The sequence below is a fragment of the Bolinopsis microptera genome, chromosome 5 (genome assembly GCF_026151205.1).
Source record: "Bolinopsis microptera isolate Bmic1 chromosome 5, MBARI_Bmic_1.0, whole genome shotgun sequence".
NCBI lineage: Eukaryota > Metazoa > Ctenophora > Tentaculata > Lobata > Bolinopsidae > Bolinopsis > Bolinopsis microptera.
The window spans coordinates 20,981,605-21,004,733 of record NC_087076.1 but is presented as its reverse complement, the minus strand read 5'-3'; the positions used below and the strand labels follow the sequence as shown (position 1 = coordinate 21,004,733).

At 37.9% G+C, this 23,129-nt stretch overlaps 3 protein-coding genes across 3 annotated transcripts in view; 2 read left to right on the top strand and 1 right to left on the bottom strand.

Moving 5' to 3' along the window:
* The window catches only part of LOC134814709 (3-oxo-5-alpha-steroid 4-dehydrogenase 1-like), a 78,464-nt gene that overhangs the window by 17,100 nt on the left and 38,235 nt on the right, over window positions 1–23,129 (top strand). The gene's annotated exons all lie outside the window — the stretch shown is intronic.
* The window catches only part of LOC134815967 (uncharacterized), an 81,366-nt gene that overhangs the window by 24,556 nt on the left and 33,681 nt on the right, over window positions 1–23,129 (bottom strand). The window lies entirely within an intron of this gene.
* Window positions 21,721–22,878, top strand: LOC134814710 (putative carbonic anhydrase 3). The gene has a single exon (XM_063822892.1). The coding sequence runs from the start codon at window positions 21,721–21,723 to the stop codon at window positions 22,747–22,749; it is 1,029 nt and encodes a 342-aa protein (XP_063678962.1). The 3' UTR covers window positions 22,750–22,878.

The window sequence follows — 23,129 nt, the reverse complement described above, 5'->3', positions numbered from 1 at the left end:
AGGTTCACAACTAGTCATATACCTGGCCTAAGAAAAATGACTAGTTGTATATGATTTCAAGAAGGCGATCGACATGGACCCAAGCGTGCACCCCGTGGGACTCCCTCATGAAGATCCTCCTGGCATATGAATTCCAAGGAGATTGGTAGGCTTGATACATAAATTTAATTCAGATCACATTTGCCACGTAGTATTACCGAGGATGTCCTGAGTGAAGCATTCTTCATCTATCAGGAGGATGTAGGAACACTTTGGCCCCCTACCTATTCATAATCGTAATTGACTACGATTATGAGGGAGTCCCTAGAGGGTAGGTACATTTGGTTTACTCTACACCCTAGAAAAGCCGTCGCTATCCCGTGCAGTCAAGGTCACTGATCGACAAGCTGACAACCTTGCTCTTATAACAGATAGTGTTTGCGGAGCACAAGATTCCCAGGAGTCGCTGAACTGGCAGCCAACACCGTTGGACTCCACCTCAACATGGGAATCAACATAAGAGATGATGATAACCCGACTCTGGTTGCTGGAGTGGGAAGAACATTGAGAAAGTCGATGACATCGTATACATTGGGGGTAGTAGAATGTGAAGATTTCGAGAAGGACATTTCGAATATGAGGAAAGCTAAGCATGGGAGCGTGTGACCAGAATGGAAGCTATGTATGGAAGTCGGATATGTCGAAGAATCTCAAGAACGACTGTTCGTTCGTGCTACAGTCGAGTCATCCATTCTTCTATATGGCTCTGAAACATGGACTGATCAGCCAGACCCTCGCAAAACGTATTGATGCATGTAATACGAGAATGCTGAGAAAAGGCAGCTGAACATTGACTGGAAAGAGCGGCAGACTAACGCGCCAATGTGTATGGACACCTCAACAGAGCAACCTATAAAGATACTGAGCTGCATCGGATGAGAGAGATCTCGCAGGTCATTTAGCCAGACATGAAGAACTATTGTGTCAACAACTTCTCTTCGGGAACCCCTCTCAAGGACATCGTCGAAGTGGGGAAGACTACATTCTCACATACAATGACATCCTTCGGAAGGTACACAGGGGCTTGAACGACAGCAAAGAATTAACAAACTCATGCTGGATAGACAGATTTGGAAGAAGAACTATTTTCTGTTCGTACGCTGAATGCCGCCCTAAGTCGAGTAAGTTCGAGACTAATTGTTGTCTAAATCTTCCAGTCTATGAAATATGCAATTGGCTAAATAAAGGTATATTCAAATGTTTTCATCCTTGAGTCCCATATATAGCACTTTTGATAGTCCCCGGATAACTCATCTGTGCTTAGATTTTTGAAGTTTTGTCGGTGATTGTACCATCGTGGGTCATGAAAGCTTTTCTCTTTTCAATTGCTTCTCTAGACTGTTTTGTTGTGTCTTTTGAGTAGCCTTTTAATCCAAACTTGCATGCAGCATAGCTATTTATAACAGAATTCCTATTGATGATTTTGTGACGGTGTAGGTTTTTCGGAAATGCTATAATCCAAAATGAAATGGCGAAGAACTTTCATTCCGATGTTGGTGAAACGTTAAGCGCGATTAATGGGGATTGGTACCATAGGATGTTCCTCTTTCCGTGATCTCTTTCCTCTTTCGTTGTGAGGGTGTATGATGTTAGCCGAGGCTGCCTCCATAAAACACTCTCTAGATTGTCACGATCATAGGAAAAAAAGCGAAACCATCTCGAACGGCAATGATTTACCACGGTGTCATAGAGTATAAGAACTTAAATTTCAGTACGAACCGAACCCTGAAGCTGAGAACAACAACCCTTCACGAACTTATACCTTAATAACCCGCAAAAAGAGAAGATTGGAATAGTGGTTCGAACGGATGCAGGTGAACAGCACATACTGCAACAACTGCAGGCTCTCTTCTAAGGTTGAGCCAAAAGGAGAAATTACTGTTGGATGGAATGATACTCGAGAAGATGATATAACGAACACGTAATAGAAATTAAAATTTTATATTTAAAACCCATAATCTCTCAAGAACGTCCTTTTGTTTTTCGGGGACCCGGCGAGCAAACCTTGATGGATGAACGATTAATCCACACTACACTCGACTGTCACGTGACTATTTTCAACACCCTTATTTAGCAGTCCGAACGACTGAATCGAAACCCTAACCCACTAATTCTGATCCCAACCCTAACCCAAGTCCATAACAAAACATATGCTGGAAATCTCTAACCCTAACGAAAAATTAGACCTTAACTTCCTTATCCGGTCATATCACGTGATCGAGACAGTTTTTTTCGCCGAATATCTCGTCAGGTAGCATTTAACACTTTATATTAGTTGGGGTGATTCGGAATTAGCGTCTCGAAAATACATCGATTGCAGTTGGTTATTAATGACGGTGGCCTTTAAGAACAATCCAAAATCACTGTACAGTGAATAAGAACCTCGGAACCTTGAACTCGTTCTTTTAGTTCGGAGAATGATCACTTAATGTGGGCGCGATAGAGAATGTAGGAGTTTTTTAATTTGTTTTTTAATGGACTGATGGTGCAGGAGCCACTGGCCATGGCGGTCGGAATCGTATCCCAGTCAGGTCAAATTCTTAAAATGGTGTAATGTAGATGTGAGCAGTGAGCACTCACCTAATAGTTAACGTTTTAATTGGCCCAACACATATCAATGAGGTTTATATCAAAATTATCAGTAAATATTAGTAACGACTTCTTGTCTTCCAGAAAACAGATCATTGATCAAGCGGGACTCTCCGACAAAAGTTCTCCGACAGCACAGTATTCTCACATATCATTAGCACAAAGAATCAACACTATTATCATAGTGGACCGTGTGCTAGAGCGGGTAGATTGGTTGATCAGTTCGAACCACCCAGCTGTGCTTTTAAGGAGACCTGAAAGTATCTTCTACATCTAGTTAGAGAAACCGACAATGTTTGATGATTTGCTGGAACAAGCTTGTGCTAGTTTTGTGGATCAGTGAATAAAAGAAGTCTACGGATTCTTTCATAAATCAACAGCAATTTAAATTTAACAACCGCGGACACTAGATATGATAGGCCTAGATTCGGCGTCAAGGTGCATGGATTATGGTGTATGCTTAAAAACAATGATGTTCTTATACATATATATGTACTAGAAGCCATGAGTAAGTTTCTTTCAGATGTAGCTAAGTTTATTAGCACGGATGTGGCTCAATAACTCAAAGAACACAATTTGTGGGAAAACAAAGTTAAGATTGAATAAAATTGATTTTTGTAAGAAAGCATATTACATCAGTTAAAGGTTAAGATTGAAGCAATGAACAACTTTAATAACACCAAATGTGTGTCTGATTCGTTCGTGTGTAATTACCGAACGGATATACAAAGAAAATGGTAAGAGTTACGGAACTGTTTTTTCGGTATAGTGTCCGACAAAACTCTGACAAGCCCATATCAATTTTTTTTAAATCGGCCAGACGGTAAGTGGCTTAAATGATGGTTTTTGAACTATTAAAGCAACAATATGGAGTGGGGGGGGGACCAACTAAAAATGGCCTCCACTTTCTCTTCCTATTTCGCTCTCTTTCTAATTACTGGCACTGTAGATTGTAACTTTGGTAATTAGGATTAGCACCGCAAGAGAGTAGGAGAATAGGGCTACTGATTGCGTCTTTTTAAACTGTACCGAAGTTTCATACTTTCATACACAAAAGTAATATGCGGTGAAAAACTATCATCTTATTAGGAGGGTGAGCCACTCATTTCGGTCTGTTTGTTTACTTTCATACGACAATGTAATGCTGTATTCAAATATAAGGCGGGTGTGGTGCGGATTAGAATAAGGTTAATTTCTAAAACATTTGAATCGGTAAAGACGAGGAATTATGAGGTGTAATAGTCGTGGGGTACAGATATACTATTGTATACGTTGAGGGAACTCCAAATAGAATTGCCGCCTAATGCGGCTTTGACTCAGCGGGTAATTACTCCTACCCATTTTAACTGCGGCAGTGAATCCCGGCCGAAGGCCGGTTACACTAGAAAATATAGTAATGTAGTTAAGCACTTGAGATAAACCACGAATAATTTATGAATATAATTTTAACTACGAACCAGTGGGAAATTAGATATAAAACAAACCTTGTAACATTATGAATGACCCCTATATAAAAATAGTTTTCCTCATAAATTTATCACCAATGACTAAATTTTTGGCAAATATTTATCTAGAAAATTAGTCAAAGCATCATACAAAAGAAGAGGTGCGATTATAGTGAAGTCGAGTATAACTATAAAGGTAAAAGAATAAACGGTTACAGAAATATGCAACGGCCGCAGAGTAAAACAGAAAAAAAAAATGTTAGAACCCTCGTGAGAAATTAAGTCTTGTAATATAAAGTTATAAATAAAACTTTTATAGATAAAATATAATGAAAAAGAATATGAAAAATTGAACCAATCATTGTAAATTTGATTAAAAAGGATGTGAGACCCCCCCCCTCATACGAAAGAACTTTTCATAAAAGCCTACATTCACAATTTTAATGAGACAGAAACAACCGATATTTTCTTACTTTTAATCTTAATTTTTCTTATTTTTTTCAATTATAAAAAAGAACACGTCTTAAACAAAATTAAATCTATTGTTTTCTGAGGAAGAAATCAAGTCCTATGATACTTCCTTATCACAAAACTACTCGATTTTCCTGATTCAAAAAAATCTATAAATAACCAAAGTTACTACGTTTTTTAAAATAACTCTCGTCAAGTCCCTTTTGTCACTTTCCGTTCAATGAATGACCAAATCACAGCGACCTCTCCGAGACTCACTATCAAGCAACTATAACAGAAGATAACGATCCAGAAAAAAACAACGAGAGATGGTACCGTATCACCTCACCTATAAACTGCCCACCTCCATCAGGCGACCACCCAAAGATAGGCCAACAGCCAAAATACTCCACATCGTAATTTAGGATGGTCTCTCTGCCCCAGCATCGAATAACATAATTTTCCGTATGCCCATCATTAGCGATTACTATGATAAAGCCAGGTCTGCTAGAAATGACCCGTTAATCTGGGCAAAAACCAAGCAAAAAGGTGTTTTGAGGGCATGAAATTGAATTGTGTGGCCTAAAAAAATCCTATCCTGCCCTTCCAAGATGTAGGGCTAGGCCGTTGACCCGCCGCAATGGATCATAAATTGACCTCCATGTACCATTTCTCACATTTACGACCACTACAGATTCGTCGGTTAAATGTAATTCCTGAAAAGTGTTGGAAAAGCATGATACATCCATACCTAAGAAGCTACTGAAGCACCCGAAAATGCTCGCCTTTAGAACTCTCACAGACAGTGTTTAACGGACTGGAGTTCATTCCGGGTCGTTGAATCAGTAAATCAGCCTTCTTCCTCAATGAAACAAAGTTAGCATGATTATTGTAGGGATGAACAAATGGAATGGATTTAAGAGGACAAACGATCCCGCCAGCCTAGTGTTCAAGAAGAAAGCCAACCCATTAGCGAAGCCCAGCACTTTCCATAAGTAAATGCAATGCAGTCATGGAAGAAAGAAAATGTTGTAGAATCTCAATAGAAGAAATTTGTTCTCGCACCAAAAACTCCAATTATTGTCATGGTATTAAACCACAGCCAAATCCTATGAGAGCTCTAAAGTAGAAACGTAATAGAAGTTGGGACCACCGAGCAGATATAATGGTAGAGATGATGGAACCATACCATGAACAGAGCAAAGTGTCTTATCTCACATAACCTCGCCATTGGAACAGCAAGCGTCGTGTAGCCTAAAAACCTTCAATACATAAAGGATAATATCTAAATCCCTTCCTGAAAAAGGAGACCCCAATCTCACAGAAACCATATTTGTGTGATTACGCCGGCAGGTAAAATTTCAACTGCGTCAACCAACTTGATCAGCATCGCTATGTAAAGAAACCTTAATCTTTTTTGCTCCATCTCGTAGTATTGGGAGGGGCGCTGTTTCAGGCTCGGCCATTGTCCTGCATTAATGAATGATTAATCACTACTAACTCGGACTTCGACCTGTTGCGTGAATTTTTTATTTAACCCGATCTCTACGTTCTAGTGGCCCTGAATTAGGGGGGCACGATAAAAATAAACTAGCTCGATTTTCAAAAATTTTTGTAACATTGTTTTCTAGAGACTGTGAGAAATTTCACAGTCCAAATTTGTCATACCCTTTTTGGAATGATCAGTTAGTTTTGCCTAGGTGCCATATTATTGGTGCCGCTTTTGGAGCAAAAATTATGGTGTACGTGTAAAAGTCGCGTAATCTGAGCGAAATTCGTTGATTTTTTCGTATTATCCTGTCATATCTTCGTATCCTGAACATCAATCATGCTGAAAATTTGTCAAAACCTTTCAATCATACTTAACTGCCGAACCTAAATTATTTGGGAGAGATAATTGGCCTTGATTACCTTTAAAAGTGTCAAAAAAAGACAAAATAGGTTATAATATTTCGTAGAAAACTCAAAATCTGACCATTGAAAATGCTCAAACTAATTTAGTCAATAAAACTAATTTTTTACGTAAGCTGACCTAATTTCAACAAAATTGTTATATATAATGGGGAGTAATATAACTTTTATGATTGTTTTCCTAAATAATTGCTGGCCGAAATACGAGTTACAAGTGTTAATTTACTATTAAGTAATTTAGTCACACTCATACAATTTCAAAAAAAACTACATACGATGTTCGAGATTAATAAACTTAGACACGACCACACCAACGACAACGAAAATGAATTACGCAAAGATTATTTAATTATCTAAAACCTTATCGATATTATAAATTTAATGCTTGATATTTCAATAATGTATATTATCATAAATGATTCAATCATTTTTTAAATTCATCATAAATATTTATATTAAATAATAATTCAAATTTACATTCCCCCCCCTAGAACAATACATTGTGATCACGTTATACGTGGAAATCACATGATACTGGGTCGTATCGGGAACCATGATAAACTAAGGGGTCGATCACATATTACGTAATCAATAATTTTATCAATGATTTACCCCCCTTCCGTTAATCAACCGTAATCAAGACCCAACCCCCTCCCTCCGACATCAATATTACTAAACATGACCTGACCCCCCCTCCTCCTGACTTTTTTCCCTAGTAAAACACTTTTCTCTTACGTTTCATGCAACCCTGATCATGCTATCATATCATGATGAAGCCGATCGTACGACCCGACCCATTCTATTGGTTGATTATTTAGGTCAATAACCCATTGACGTAATGTGAAACAGGATACGTTTGGGCAGATATGAAGTCGTACAATTTTTATCCCGATTTAAACTTTCACCTCCACCTGACTTTACAGAATGAAAAAATTTAAGTTTATATATTTGAGTTCAACAAACCAATATTCCTTGAGTTAATAGTGGGGCAGTTAATATCTTCTGTAAATCCCCATGAAAAAATGAATATGATAACTTATTAATATTAGTTGATGAAAATATATTTTATTTTAAAATATTTTTTATTTAGTGCAATGAAATTTTTTGTAGACACCTTGTGAGATGTTATGTCCATAATCTTACTTACTTACTTACATACTTACTTACTTAGCATTTAATGAGATAATTTGCAACTCCGACTTACTCCACATCCCTCTAATTATAAGAATTTTAATGTTGATGTGTCAAAAGCTTAATTGCATAGGTCAATGAATATTCCTAAAACATGATTCTTAAGTTAAGAGATTTCGTAGTTAAATCTAACAGAGTAAAGACTCATGAACTAGATGAGATTTCCTAAATCCAACTGTGTCTTCGTATAAACTCCCTGGGAGCTAACAAATCCGTATATTCTAGAAAATATGAGCTTTTCAAATTTCTAACCGAAGACGGACGAGTGTTGAGATAGGACGGTAGTTCTCGATTTCTTCTGTGTTACCTTTCTTAAATACAGGTGTTATATTTTACCCAGTTTTTTCAGACATCAGGAAAATAACCTTGGTCCATAAGGATAATGAAGTAATTCGATAATTATACATGTGCAATACATGAGATGAACCTTTTACAACACCTTATGGGAAACCTGGCCTTAACCATTTCGAACTCATTATGATTTTCAAATATTTCGTTCGAAGAGCAATCTTCAAGCCTAATATTATTTTCATTCTTGGGTTCAGGAAGTCATGAAAGTTTACATGGAAATATATGCAGCCATAATAATTATTCCGTGTCTCATCAGCTTTGGTGCAATAAGACAAACCAATCATTGAATCATTAGCAATTGCCTCTAAGCTCTTCTATCAACTATTCTTCTATCAACTATTCTTTGGTAATCATGATAATGGGGGCTTGGTTTTGCTCTTCTTTTGCTTTCCCCTGATTCGTTAATAATTAGCCATGTTTTCTTCTGTTTTTCACAGTTCAATATCAACAATCAAACATACTATATCAGTAATGATCAAATTTGGGTTTGTGGCAAAATGGGGTTTCTTTCCACCTTAGTCTATTTCGTTTTCTTCCATTTCTTTCTGTTATCTGACCAAAATCAGGCAATATGTTAGGCCTAGAAGAATTGCTCCTCGAACGAAATATTGAAAAACATAATGAGTTCGAAAATGGTAAAGCCAGTGACATTTCCCATAAGTGTAGTAAAAAGGTCATCTCATTAATTGCACATAATTATCGAATACTTCAATATCCTTATGACCAAAGGTATATTTCCTGAAGTCCTAAAAACTGTAAAATATAACACCTGTAATATAAGAAAGGTAACCCAGAAGAAATCGAAACTACCGTCCAATCTCCACACTGTCCTCATCGGTAAGAAAAAATATTTTGAAAAGCCATAATTCTAGAATATACGGATTTGGGGAGGGTGGCGGGGGGAGCCCAGGGATTTATTCGAAACCAGACAGTTTGGATTTAGGAAATCTCACTCTACGTCCTCATGCAGTCAATTAGCTCTGTAGGATTTTATAACTACGAAATCTCATAAACTTAAAATCATGTTTTAAGGAATATTCATTGACCTGCAATTAAGCTTTGACTACCTATCAACCATTCAAAACTTCTTATCAAATTAGAGGGATGTGGTAAGAGGAGATGCAAATAATCTCATTAAAAGCTAAGTTAAGTAGTATAGTAGTAAGTACAGTAAAGATTATGACATAACATCATCACAAGTGTCCTACAAAATATCATTGCAACAAAAAAAAAATAATTTTATAAATATTATTCCATCAACACAATAAAATTTATCAAAATCAATTTAACATGGGGATACGAAGATTAACTGCCCCTATTAACTCAAGGAATATTGGAGTTTGTGACATCAAAAAAAAAACTTAAATTTTTACATACCAGTAACATACAGGTAAGTGAAAGTAAAGCTCGGGATAGAAATGTAACGTACTCTATCTGCCAATAACGATCTGTCCCCATTAACGTCAATGGTTATTTGACGCAAAATACTCAACCAAATAAATGGTGTGGTCGTTTCGATCGCAGCATCATGATACTGATAGCATGATCAGGGTAGCATGAAACGTAGAGAAAAGAGATTTCAAGGAAAAAAGTCCAGAGGAGTGTGGTGTCAGGACATGGAATAGCGTAATATTGCTGTCATGAGGGAGGGGGTTTGGGTCTTGATTACGGTTGATACGGAAGGGGGGAAAAAATTCTAAAAAATTGATTCCGTAATAGTGAACACCCCTAGTATTATCATGGATTACCCGAATACGACCCCCGTTTAAGTGATTTACCCCCATGGGGGGGGGTGGATCGTATAACTAATCACAATGTAATTGTTCTAGGATGTAAATTTATGAATTATTATATTAATATAAAGATTATGATTGATTTTAAAAATGATTGAAATCATCATTAATGATAATATACAAAATAGACTATCCAGCATAAAAATTATAAATCGAAAGGTATAGAAACTAAATAATCCTTTGGCGTAAATTCATTTTCGTTGTCGGTTTGGAGTACGTGGTCCGTGTTTAAAGATTTATTAAACTCGAACATTCGAATGATAGATTTTTTTTGAAATTGTAAGAGTGTACTAAATTACTTTAATAGTAAATTACACATGTAACTCGTATTTCGGCCAGCACATATTTCGGAAACAATCAAAAAGTAATATTACTCCCCCCCCCCATAAATAAAAACAATTTTGGTTGAAATTTGGTCACTTACGTAAACACTTATGTTTTATTAATTGAACCTAAATTAGTTTGATCAATTTCAATGTCAGAATTTGAGTGTTTCTACGAATATAAACCTATTTAGACATTTATAAGACCTTTTAAAGTTAATCAAGGCCAATTATCTCCCCAACCCAAATAAGGTTCTCAGATAAGTATGAATTAAAGTTTTGACAAATTTTCAGCATGATTGATGTTCATAACCCCGAAGATAATGACGAGGTAATACACAAAAATTCAACGAATTTTCGATCAAATTACGCGACTTTTACACGTACACATATATGCTCCAAAAGCCGCGCACCATCAAAAATGCACACTAGGCAAAACACACTTGAACATTCCAAAAGGTATGACAAATTTGGTATTTTCTTGAAAATTCCACAGTTTTCCCCACCTTAGAAACCAATGTATACAAAAATTTGAAATCCGAGCAAGTTTTATTTTATTCGTGCACCCCCATATCAGGGCCACCTAGAATATAGAACGGTTAAATAAAAAATTCACGCACAAGTCGAGACCGAGTAAATAGTGAATAGATCATCATCCAATAATGCAGGACAAAGGCCGAGCCATAAACAGCGCCCCTCCCAAATACTACGATATGGAGGCAAAAAAGATTACAGGTTTTCTTATACTAGCGATGCAGACAAGATAGGTGACGCAGTTGAACTTTACCTAGCCCGGCGAAATCACCCAATAAAGTTTCCTGAGGAGCATTGGGGTCCCTTTATTCCAGGAAAGGGACTTTAATCAATTATCCTTTATGAATTTGAAGGTATAGCATACACTAGCGCTGTTCCAATGGCGTGCAAATTGGAGATAATGACCACTTTGCTCTGATTTCACTGTATGAACCACATCTCTACCATAATCTGCTCGGTGGACCCCAACCAACATAAACGTATTCTACTTTCAAGAGCTCATCCATAGTATTATGGCTGTGGATTAAACAAACAATAATTGGAGTTTTTGGTGCAAACAAAAATTTCTAAAAGATTCAAACCAACATTTCTTTCACATCCAAGCCTGCATAGCATTTACTTTTGGAAGTGCTGCATCGCAACTGTGTTGCTTCTTCTTGAAACACTAAGCTGGCGGATGTCTGGTCCTCTAACATCCATTCCCTGTTCTATGCCCCCAAAAATCATGCTACATTGTTTCATTGAGGAAGAAGGCAGATAAAATACTGAATCACGACCCGAATGAAACTCAGTCCGTTAAACACTTTCCCTGAGAAGTTCTAAAGGGAGCATTTTCGGTGTGCTTCATTATCATCATAGGGTATGGGAAAGGTATCATGCTTTCTTTCCAACACTTATCAGGAAATTACAATTTAAACCGACGAATCTGTAGAGGTCGATAAATGTGAGCAAAAATCGTCATTGAGATCAATATAATATCCTTAGCTGCGGTCAACCCTAGCCACATCTTGGAAGGCCGATAGGATTGTTATTTTTACTTAGGCCACACTCAATTTCATGCCCCTCCAAACCTCCTTTAAGCTTGGATTTGCCATATCTTACGTATCATTCTAGCAAGACCTTGCATACCTCATAGATCGCTAATTAGGGGAAATAGGAAAAATATGTTATATCGATGCAGGGGTCAGAGAAGACCATCCTAAATTACATGTGTAGTATTTTGGGCTAGTCTGGCCTTTCTTTGGGTGGTGCCCAGATGGAGGTGGGCGGTCTTATAGTGATGTGATATGTACTACTCTCGAGTTTTTTCCTTATCCGTAATCATTCTGTTATTAGTCTGCTTGATAGTGAGTCACGGAGAGTCGCAGGATTTGGTCATTCATTGACGGAAGTGACAAAAGGACTTGACGAGAGTTATTTTAAAAACTAGATAACTTTTGGGTTATTCAAGAATTTTTGAATCAGGAAAAACGGTTTTTGTGAAAGGAAGTAAATCTTGACTTGATTTCTTCCCTCAGAAAACAATAGATTTAATTTTGTTAAACGTTTTTCTTTTAAATTTGAAAAAAAGAAAAAAAGATTAAAAAAGAAGAAAAAAACGGTGTTTCTGTCTTCATTAAATATGTGCATGTAGCTTTTTTACTGAAAAAATTGTCCTTTCGTATGACTCCACATCCATAATAATCAATTTACAAAGATTGGTCATTTTACATATTTTCTTTTTATTCTATAATAACTTAAAAGTTAATTTATAACTATCTAATACTCATACTTAAATTTCTCACGAGGTCTACTTTCTGTTTTACTCTGTGGGGGGGGGGGGGCCGTTGCATATTTCTGTAACCGATTATTCTTTTACCTTTATAGTATACTCGACTTCACTATAATGCACCACATCAATTAGTATGAAGCTTTGACAAATTTTACTACGATACGAGATATTTGCCAAAAGATTTAGTCATTTGTGATAAATTTATTAGGAACTAAAAATGATATAGGGGTCATACATAAAGTTACAAGTTTTGTTTATTAAATAATTTCCCACTGTTCGTAGTTAAATTATAGTCAAATTATTCGTGTTATCTCAGAGTGCTTACTACATTATATAATAACTATGTAAACTCGGCCGTTCGGCCGGGATTTCACTGCCCGCAGTTAAAAATGGGAAGGAGAAATTACCCGCGAGTCAAAGCCCTCATTAGGCGGCAATTCTATTGGAGTTCCCCACGTATCCAATATATCTCTACCACGACTATTACCCTCATCACTCCCTCTTTAACCCGATTCAAATCGATTAGAAATTAACCTCTTATTAACTCCCACCACCGTGCCCCGCCTTATATTGAAAACATGCCCCAATTACATTGTCCGTATGAAAAAAAAAACAGACCGCAAAGATTGCTCCCCTCCCCCCTCTAATAAGCTGAAAGTATTACACGCATAAAACATTGTCGAATGAAAGTATGAACTGTCCTGTCTACAGTTATAAACAGACCGCAATCATGCCCTATTCTCCTAATATCATTCGGATCGAACCTAATTCCGCAAAGCTACAATCAACAGTGTCATTAAAGAAAAGATAGCAAATGAGGAAGAGAAAGTGAGCCAATTGAGTGGCCACTTCCATAATTTTCAATTAATAGACAAAACCATCAATTAAGCACTTACGCTGGCCGATTATGTAAAAAAAATTTGCATATGGGCTTCGTCGAGTTTGTGACACTATACGAAATAAGCCAGTTCCGTAACTCTTACCATTTTTCTTTTTATAACCTTTCGGAAAATACACACGAACGATCCAGACACACATTCTGGTGAGTTATAAGTTGATCATTGCATCAATCTTACCCATTAACTGATGTAAAATGCTTTCTTATCAAAAATCATAATTTTCAATCTAAACTTTGTTTTTTCCCACAAATTGTGTCTTAGAGGTTAATAGAGCCACTCCGTGCTAATATAACTAGCTACCTCGACCAGACACTCTCATGCCTTCCTAGTACATATATAATGATAAGAACATCATGTTTTTAAGCATCACCAAAATCCATGCCCTCATGACCCCGATTAGGCCTATCATATCAACTTTGAACCGGGTTAAAATAAATGCTGTATGATTATAATGGAAAGAACCGTAAGACTTTCTTTATTCACTGAACCAACAAAACTAGCACAAGGCTTGTCCATCAAATCATCAAACATTTCGGTTTCTCTAACTAGATCTGTATAAGATAACTTTCAAGGTCTCCTTAAAAGACAGTGGGATGTTCGAACTGATCAACCAATCACCCGCCTCTAGCACACGGTCAATATCGATAATAGTGTTTATTCATGTCAAAAGCCTAATGGTGAAAACTGAGCAGTCGGAAACTTTATGTCGAGAGTCCGCTTGATCAACTGATCAGTTTTCTGAAGACAAGAATCGGTTACTAATTATTTACTGATAATTTTTGATACTTCATTTGATATGATTGGTCCAATTAATAAAGTTAACTATTAGAGTGGTGCTTCACTGACTCACCATCACCATTACACCATTTGAAGAACATTTTGACCAGCTGATAAACCGACCGCCCTGCCAGTGGCCTCCACACCATCAGTTCCATTAAAAAACAATAAAAAACCTCTACCTTCTCTATCGCGCCCCACTTAAGATGATCATCACCGAACTCAAAGAACGGATCAAGGTTCGAGCGTACTTAATCACCTGTACAGTTTGATCTTTGAGATTGTTCTAAAATGGCCCACGACATTAAAACCACCTGCAATCGTGTATTATCGGACGCTAATTCGAAACACCCCACATCACATAAAAGGTTAAATGCTCCCCTGACGAGATATTGGCGAAAAAACTGTCCTGCGATCACGAGATATGACCGTCAAAAGGAAGTTAGTCTAAATTTTCTTAGGGTTAAGTATCAGCATATGCTTTTGTTAAGAATGGGGTTAGGTTGGGATCATATAGAGGGTTAAGGTTTCGATAGTCGTTCCGGACCAACTAAATAACGGTTGAAAAAAGTCATGTGACAGTCGAGTGTAAGTTATTATCGTTAATCCATCAAGGTTTGCTCGCAGAGTCTCCCGAAAACAAAAAGACGTGTCTTGAGAGATTAAGGTTATAATATAAATTATATCACTAACGAGTTCGTATAACTCCATCACTCCGATTCAACATTCCTCCAACAGATATATCTCCTTTGTGGCATCAACCATATGAAGAGAGCCTGCAGTAGTGCGCAATGGTTCTTTCAACCTCATCCGTTCGAACCACTATTTACCAATCTTCTCTTTTTGCGTTATAAAGGATAAGTATCGTGAAGGATGTTCCAACTTTCAGGGTTCTGATCGTACATAAATTTTATCGATTCTTAACGTCTATTACCACCCGTGGTAACAACATTGGCCCTATCGGATGGTTACGCATTTTTTCCTCTGTCTGTGACTAATCTAGAGGATGTTTCTGGAGGCAGCTCGGCAAACATCATAACCCACACAACGAAAGAGAAAGAGATCACGGAAGAGGAAACATCCTATTGTACAATCCCCCCATTAATTCAGCGCAAACGTTTCAACCAACATCGAAGAAAGTTCTTCGCCCTCATTGATTAAGATTTCCCGAAAAAACCTACCGTTACACATAATCATCACTAGGAATCCTGTTAAAAAAACTATTTCTGCATGCCCATTTTGGAAATGCTACTCAAAAGACACAACAAATCATCCTAGAGAAGCAATCAGAAAGAGAAAATCTTTCAAGACACGATGGTACAACGACCGACAAAACTACTTCAAAAATCCTAAGCACAGTACTGATACCGGACTAACAAAAGTGATATATATGGGACCTCAAGGATGAAACAATAATATACTTTGATATAGCCAATACAAAGTCATAGACTGGAAGATATTATACAACAATATCCTCGACTTACTGCGACTTAGGGCGGCTTCACCGTCCGAACAGAAATATCCTTCTTCCAAATCTGTCTAACCAGCATGAGTATTGTTTAATCTCTTTGCTGTCGTCAGCCCTTACCTTCCGAAGGATGACAATGTATGTGAGATGTAGTCCTTCCCCTACGATCGATTCCTAAAGGGGTTCCAGAAGAGAAGTGATGACCACATAGTTCTTCAGTCTGGCTAAATGACCTGCGAGTCACATCCTCCGTGCAGCTATCTTATCAGATCCTGATGAGTGTCCATAACACAAAGGCGTTAGTCTGCCGCACTTTTCCAGTCCAATGTTCAGTGGCCATCCTCAGCAATCCTCGAATAACATCCATCAAACGTTTTGCGAGGGTCTGTTCTGACAGTCCATGTTTCAGAGCCAAATAGAAGAATGGAACTCGACTGTAGCCACGAACAGCGTATCTTGAGATCTCTACGCAATAACGACTTCCATACAAGCTTCATCTGGTCACACCTCCCCAATGCCTAGCTTTCCCCTCACTTCGAAGTCCATTCTCCGAACTCCTTCATTCAACTACCCAATTATACGAAGTCATCGACTTTCTCAATGTTCTTCCCACTCCCACAACCAGATGTGCGGTTATCATCACTCATATGTTTGATTCCCCATGTAGGTGGAAGTCCCACTGAGTTGGCTGCCAGTTCCCAGACTCCTGAGAAATCTTGGCCTCCGCAACACTATCTGTTATAAGATCAAGGTCGTCAGCAAAGCCGCTCAGTGAACCTTGACTGCCGGATAGCGACGGCTTTCTTCTAGGGTGTAGAGTAAACCAAAGTCCCTACCCCATAGGGACACCTCATAATGTAGTCAATTACGCATTAGAATAGGTTAGGGCCCAAATGTCTCCCAACAACACTCCTGCTAGAATGAAGAATGCTCACTCAGACCATCCTCGGTAACACACGAGCAATGTAACTGCATAAAATCTTAGTATATCAAAGGCCTACTATCTCCTTGGGAATTCCATATGCCAGGAGGATCTTCATGAGGATACCAGCGGTTGCACGCTGTCCATGTCGAAATGCCTTCTTAGAAATCATATTACAACTAGTCATAATCTTAGGCCAAGAATAAGACTAGTTGTTGAACCAACTCCACTCAGAATCCGTCTGATTGATCCTTAAAAGTCTACCATGGCAGGGTGATCCTGTTCATTAACAACATTATTGAGAGTCTAACTCACTATATGATGTCATAGAATAGCCCTCTATAGTTATCCACTTTGGTCAAATTCCCTTTCTTTGGGAACAGGCACGATGTTTAGGTACTTCCATTTGGTCAGGAAATCGCCATCAACTAGTGCTTTGAATGCAGAAGTCAAGATCAAATCAAAAACATCAACAACAATAGATGTGATTCCACATTATATTATTTGCCTAAAAAATCCCAGGACAGTAAGTTATAGTACGCCCATAAGGGCACTTTCTCTAAACTTTCGTTAAGCTTGATTTCATTATAGGTAGGGGGGAAAGGGGGGGGGGGGGGGGTTAAAAGTAGTTTCCCATTATTTGGGTCCTTTATACAACCACCGTGTTTTATTTTCAGAGTGTTGCTTCCAAAAGGCGATGAATAGTCTGGAACAATTTTTTGAACTACAGTTTTAGCATGCATGAAGAATTTAAACCGGGAATATTTTACTTTTGGGTTTCGTAATTATTTAATTTTTCTTCTTACAAATTGAAGTTAGCGTCCAGAATGTTAGAATGTTGATTTTTAAACCATTACATTTATGTTTTAATTAGAAACCATCAACATTATTAAAGTCGACTTCGGCAATAAAATGTCACGAAGGGTTTTTTTGTGAAACTTGATTTCGAGATAGCAGTTGACCAACAAACTAGGACCAGTGTCCAAACTTTTGAGGGGGTCCCGGACCCCAACCGCCAAACGGTGCACGCAGGGCAGCCACGCCCATATTTGGTCCAAATTAGGCCCAATTTAGCCAAATACCCTGAACATACCCAAAACCCAGGTTTGCTCTACTTGTAGCTAGTGGTCTCTTGACCTCGTATATAAAATTTCATCAAGATTGGACAAAAAATGACTGAGTTATGAGCCAAAAACCATATGCCCATATTTGGGCATACGCACCAAATTTGGCAGATTTCGTCCCATAAATTGGTCAAATATCAATATTTTTGAATGAAACTTACTTTGTATGAAAGGTTAGCCTAAACTACACATTCTCTGTAAGTTATAGCTTTATATCTGTTTAAATGTGGATACTAAGGCGAAAAAACCACAAAAAATGAACTAAATTGCCCATATCTCGGTTTGCGATATTCGCGGAATTGATCTCATTAAAATTGTAACAACTCAATCAGTTTTAAAAATTACTGCAAAAACAATACATCAGCACTGAGACTCTCCCTCATCAACAAGGCATCATCAATGTAAGCTTCTAGTTCCAGGATTTGTCAAATTTAAGGATGGATTGCCGTCAAGTAGAGTTAATTATTAGAGTTAAACACATTTGCCTGATTTCGGTCAAAAAACAGAAAAAATGGGAAACGAAATAGAATTAGAACTAAGGTGGAAAGACAACCCCATTTTGCCACTAACCCCAAATTTGATCATTACATGTTTCAATATAAGTAAGTTTGATGTTGATAATTATGTAAACAGTACTCTAGATACAATTTGTTTTTTACTTCTATAGCACAAAAATTAATATAAATTAATATAATAGAAAATAATTTGAATAATGAACATCAAAATGGCGTTGGGCTTTAACAAAAAAGCTTATTAAATAAATACCGAAGAGAGATTTTAAAAACAATGGGTTGGCAAGAGATCTAACCTGATACTAGTAGTAGTAGCCAGTCAGCACCATAAACCACACTGGCTCTACAATACAATAATAATACAGATCGTCGTAAAGTGGGAAGTTGGCGCTCTCAACCTGCCCATTTATCATCACCAAAAGTAGCGAATTATCTGCCGTACTGAAAAATACAATTAATTTTTGATTAAACAAAAATTTCAGTTAAACAAAAATTTCAATTTTATGCCATTTATTACAAAACTTATTGGAGAGTCATTATAAACATTTTCATAATGCACAAAATGGACTCATGTGAGCCTTCATGTCTCTAAAAACTTAACTGAACTAGCGTTTCGGTGTGTGCAAAAGCTTCCAGGCATGCACATTCCTTGCCCCGCGCGTAAGTTACCTGTCCTTCCAAAACCAAACAAGCAGTCAAGGACAAAAAGTTATACACCAAATGGGCATTATAGGTGCAATGTACTACTGGGACGAGCCTTGTAGTTGTAGTGTATTGTTGCATTGTCAATTGTGTCACCCCGGCGAACGCCGCGTACTTCCTGTTCAAATTAAAACACTCAAAACAGAGAAACAGGTAATCAGTAAACAAGCGCGCCTGCGGCTACAGTGGCAAAAAATACATGATTTATGGTTAGGTTGGAGGACTTCGCCGCTTCGACGCGCCGCGCAAACTAGCATTCTTGCTTCGCAGAGCAACGATCTCGACGGATTGACATCGTCAATCAAATGGTTAGGTAAACGTCAGAGCCATTTAGAGAACGTGTTAAACTTAGTATGTAGTACCCACGTGATCGTCCAGTGTAGCTGGTAGTAGCGCATGTAATTAGTGATGATCCAGATCATAATTAATATCATCATCAACCTACCACCTACACAGCTAGTACACTGTCACTATAATACTAAACATGTTATACTTTGAATGACGTTATCAGTTACATGTTCTATGTTTTGAAACCTAATATGCTCTCCAGCTTCAGCATTCAGATAATTTTATAACAATGCAGCTACAAGGTCAACGGTACTCGTTCAATAGTACACACGGCTGATTTAAAATTGGTGGTCAGGATTGAGAACTACTGTAATACTTATAATTATACTTATATTTATACTTATAGCATGTAGAGCTTGCATACTGATATGGCAATTGCAGAATTATCAAAACTTTGTATCACGTCGTGACCCCCTTTTTCATTTCACTTAGTGTTTCGGGCGGAAAGGGCACTTGCGTGCGGCGAGTTTACAACGTGTGACAATCAAAACTATAGAAAACGGTATCACTTTATAAAAATCTTAACCGCTAATTTTTAAATTGTTGTGTTCTCAGTTCTTAACATTTCATTTTCAAGTTGTTTGTAGGTTTATATAATAATAACCTACCAGACGCACGCCGAGTTGGAGTTGGACTCGTCCGTCGACGGTCTAATATTTGGAACAAATATTTTACGAGTATCATCCGTTTACTGGGCGGCGCTCAGCCTGTCATTCCGCCAAATCTTTATTATGTTTATGAACATAATAGCCTGGGGTCCCCAGGTAAATCATCCGTTAACAAGTTAATGTGAACTGAATTTGAACTGAGTTGTACAGTTTACTATAGTTTGAATTACATTTACATTATATTGTTCTATTTTGTCGAATATTACCTATTAGTTAGTAATAATTGCAACTGACGTTTCTTTTGATACGACGTACGTTTCTTCATTTTTCGATTTCTGTTTCAACCAACTTTTCAACCGACTTTCAAAGTCGATAAAATTTAAAAAAGACAAGAAACGCGGGAAAAGGTAAAACTAAATTGTCGTTTGGCTATATAATAACATTGGTGATATTTAATTAAAACGATTACTGATCTGCAGACAATTACAAATTATTTCGTGCCCAATATTGCAGTATGTTCACCGCAGAGGCGGCTATTGAGGGCGTCCAGGCGTCCGTGGACGCCTTAAAATTATTATCTGGTGACTGGTGAGTGGTGCTTAAAATAGAAATAGTAATTAGTAATAACTAATAGTGTTAGGAAATAACAAATCGCAATATAAAGGTCTTCATTTACTATCATACGTTTTAATGTAAGCGCACGCTGGCACGCATGATCTTCGTGAAATTTTGTGTTGTAGGGAGTCCAATCCTACCTCCGGACTACTCAGCCGCGCAGTTTTAACACATAGTTAATTGTAAACGTTACAAAGCACATCGTGCGCATCCCACTACAGGTAATCTATTATGATTTGCCTCGATTTGGGGGTCCAGGACCCTTTGCAATTTGACTGCTATATGATACTGCGCGGCTGAGATCGTACACGTGTGGTGTCCTGTTTCACCCATGTTATAAGTTTTTGTTTTTTGTTTGCTGTCGCCTGTAAAGTGTTACACATTACATTTACAAGGCCCTGTGTGTAATGTAATCGGTAGTTTGGAGGGATCAGCTTGAGCCGGCTCCCAAGCCCCCCCCCCCCCCCCCCCCCCAGTCCATCGATTGGACCCCCAACAAAACTGCCAGCCAGCTCCCACGAGCCGCCTCTGGTTCACCGCCATTCATATATCACTAAACACATTCAGGCGGACTGCACAGCTCAAAAATGTGATTTATAATTATTAACTGAGTGATAACATAAACAAGCTACTGATAAAACTTAGATTACAATCTTAACCTTGCAACAGCTAGAATAATTTACTTGTTATCTTTCAAAATGTGGTATTGTTCTTATCGCTAAATTCTTTTAGTTTTAGCGCTATTAAATCGTTGCTTTTACATCTCACTATATTTTTTTGTACTGCATGGCATCGTGGCTATGATGTATGAGAGCAATTTCGCTGGTTATAATTTTCGTACTTTAAAAAAATTCGTCGTTGTTAATCAGAAAATGTCAAATATGTATTATTTGACGAATAAGCCGTTCAAACTGCTAAAACTTTTGAATTCATATTCCCCAACACTGATATAAATATAATAATTAATGGTGTCGTTTAAGACTACGAATGAGTTTTGTCAATTTTATTCACGATTAAACTAAAGCTGTGAATATACTATTACTATTTTTCCCTGCAAATTATATCATGTTAAAGCTCCAAGCCAACCATTTGAATTGCTGCGCCATCACTCAGTTTCGAAATTTTGGCCCATCTGACCATTGTCGATTGCCGAATGCTGATCGACAAGCGGCTTGAAATCGAACGTGTCAAGCCAAAAGTTGTTTCTTAGGGAATGTAAAACACTAATCGCTTTTGTGTTACTGTTATCATAACCGACAACAGATATCACCGATAAGGCCTATTTTAAGGACTATAATTAAAATATTTTTGTTCGGATCACGTTCACAAAAAATATTTTTTCCAGGAAATGGCATCGAACGTACCTTCTTGGCTACTTCTCCTGACTGCCATGTCCCTTATCAGTATTACAATCGGCGATCAGACCCAGTACAGTTACTTTGATCAAAGTAGCTGGCCAGAGCTTTGTCAGTCAGGTGAACAGCAGTCTCCAATAGACATTGACCTGATTGAGGATACAGTTCTCCACAGTAGCTCCCTTCCTGACCTGGGAGAGGTACAGCTAACTTACACTAACAGCAGCTCTATTAAATACGGAGTAAAAGATGGCCCCTTGGTCGTCATGCCTGAAGACTGGCCGGTGGGTCACACAGATGGTCTCCAGCTGCTTCAGATTCATTTTCACTGGGGAAGCAACAGCAGCAACGGGGCTGAACACAATCTCTACGGCAAACAGTTCCAGGGTGAGATGCACCTTGTTACCCGAAACTTGGACCAGCTCGACCCCTTATCAGACGATTTTTACGCTGTATTCGGAGTTTTCCTTGAGGAGGATTCGAGCCAGGTCGGTTCAGAGCAAAACGAGGTCATTAAAAATCTGGTGAGCGGAGGTGTCATCAACAACGAAGTGACAGTGCCCCTCTCACAACTCTTCTCCATGGAGACTACAAGTGTTTACACTTACGAGGGAAGTCTAACAACACCAGGATGTGCAGAGCACGTCTTCTGGATGGTATTTGAGGAACCCATTAAACTGACACCAGGAGTTATGGGCACAATGAGGCAACATCATAATGTTAACCGAACATTCAGGAACCCCCAACCTCTCAACGGTCGGCCAATCACCCACCGAGTTTTGGGAGAACAGCTCACTAGCGCTCCTCTGGACAACTTGGAGTTGGCAGAAGGTGAAGAACCAGTAGTGGAAGAAGAACCAGTAGTGGGGGAAGAACCGGCAGATTCCAACGAGGGTGGCGAAGAAGTTGAAAAGAAGAATGAAGAGGTGAACGAAGAGGAAAGTGAACCTAACTCAAGCAACATTGTCTCTGTTGAGATGGTTTTTCTGGTTCTGTCAATTTGTAAATTGCTCTTTCTTTAAGCAGGAAAGTATTAAATTGTAAATGTAGCTCTGTGAGACGATCGAAGAATGGGATTTTGTAATTTGGTATGTTTTTGTTCATAAACATTTTTAAACTTTATGAATATGAGTGGGAATCAAATTTTTCAGTATTTTATGGTTTTATTGTAAGTTGTACGAGCGTAAGAGCTTAAATTAAAGTAAAAAGATGTTTAATATGACTGACTTTTCTTTATCAATTTTAGTCAACTGAACTGATAAGCAATAAAAACCATTACAAAAATGCTATCCTTTAATTATGAACTTAGAAAGCAGTGACATGGTTCATCAAACTAAACTGGCGTCACACAAGGCAAACATTCTATAAATAAATCTATGCACGATTCTTTCGTTTGACAGAA

Excerpts from the sequence above, each read along its gene's own strand:
- LOC134814710 (XM_063822892.1), top strand. The coding sequence starts at position 21,721 with ATGGCATCGAACGTACCTTCTTGGCTACTTCTCCTGACTGCCATGTCC.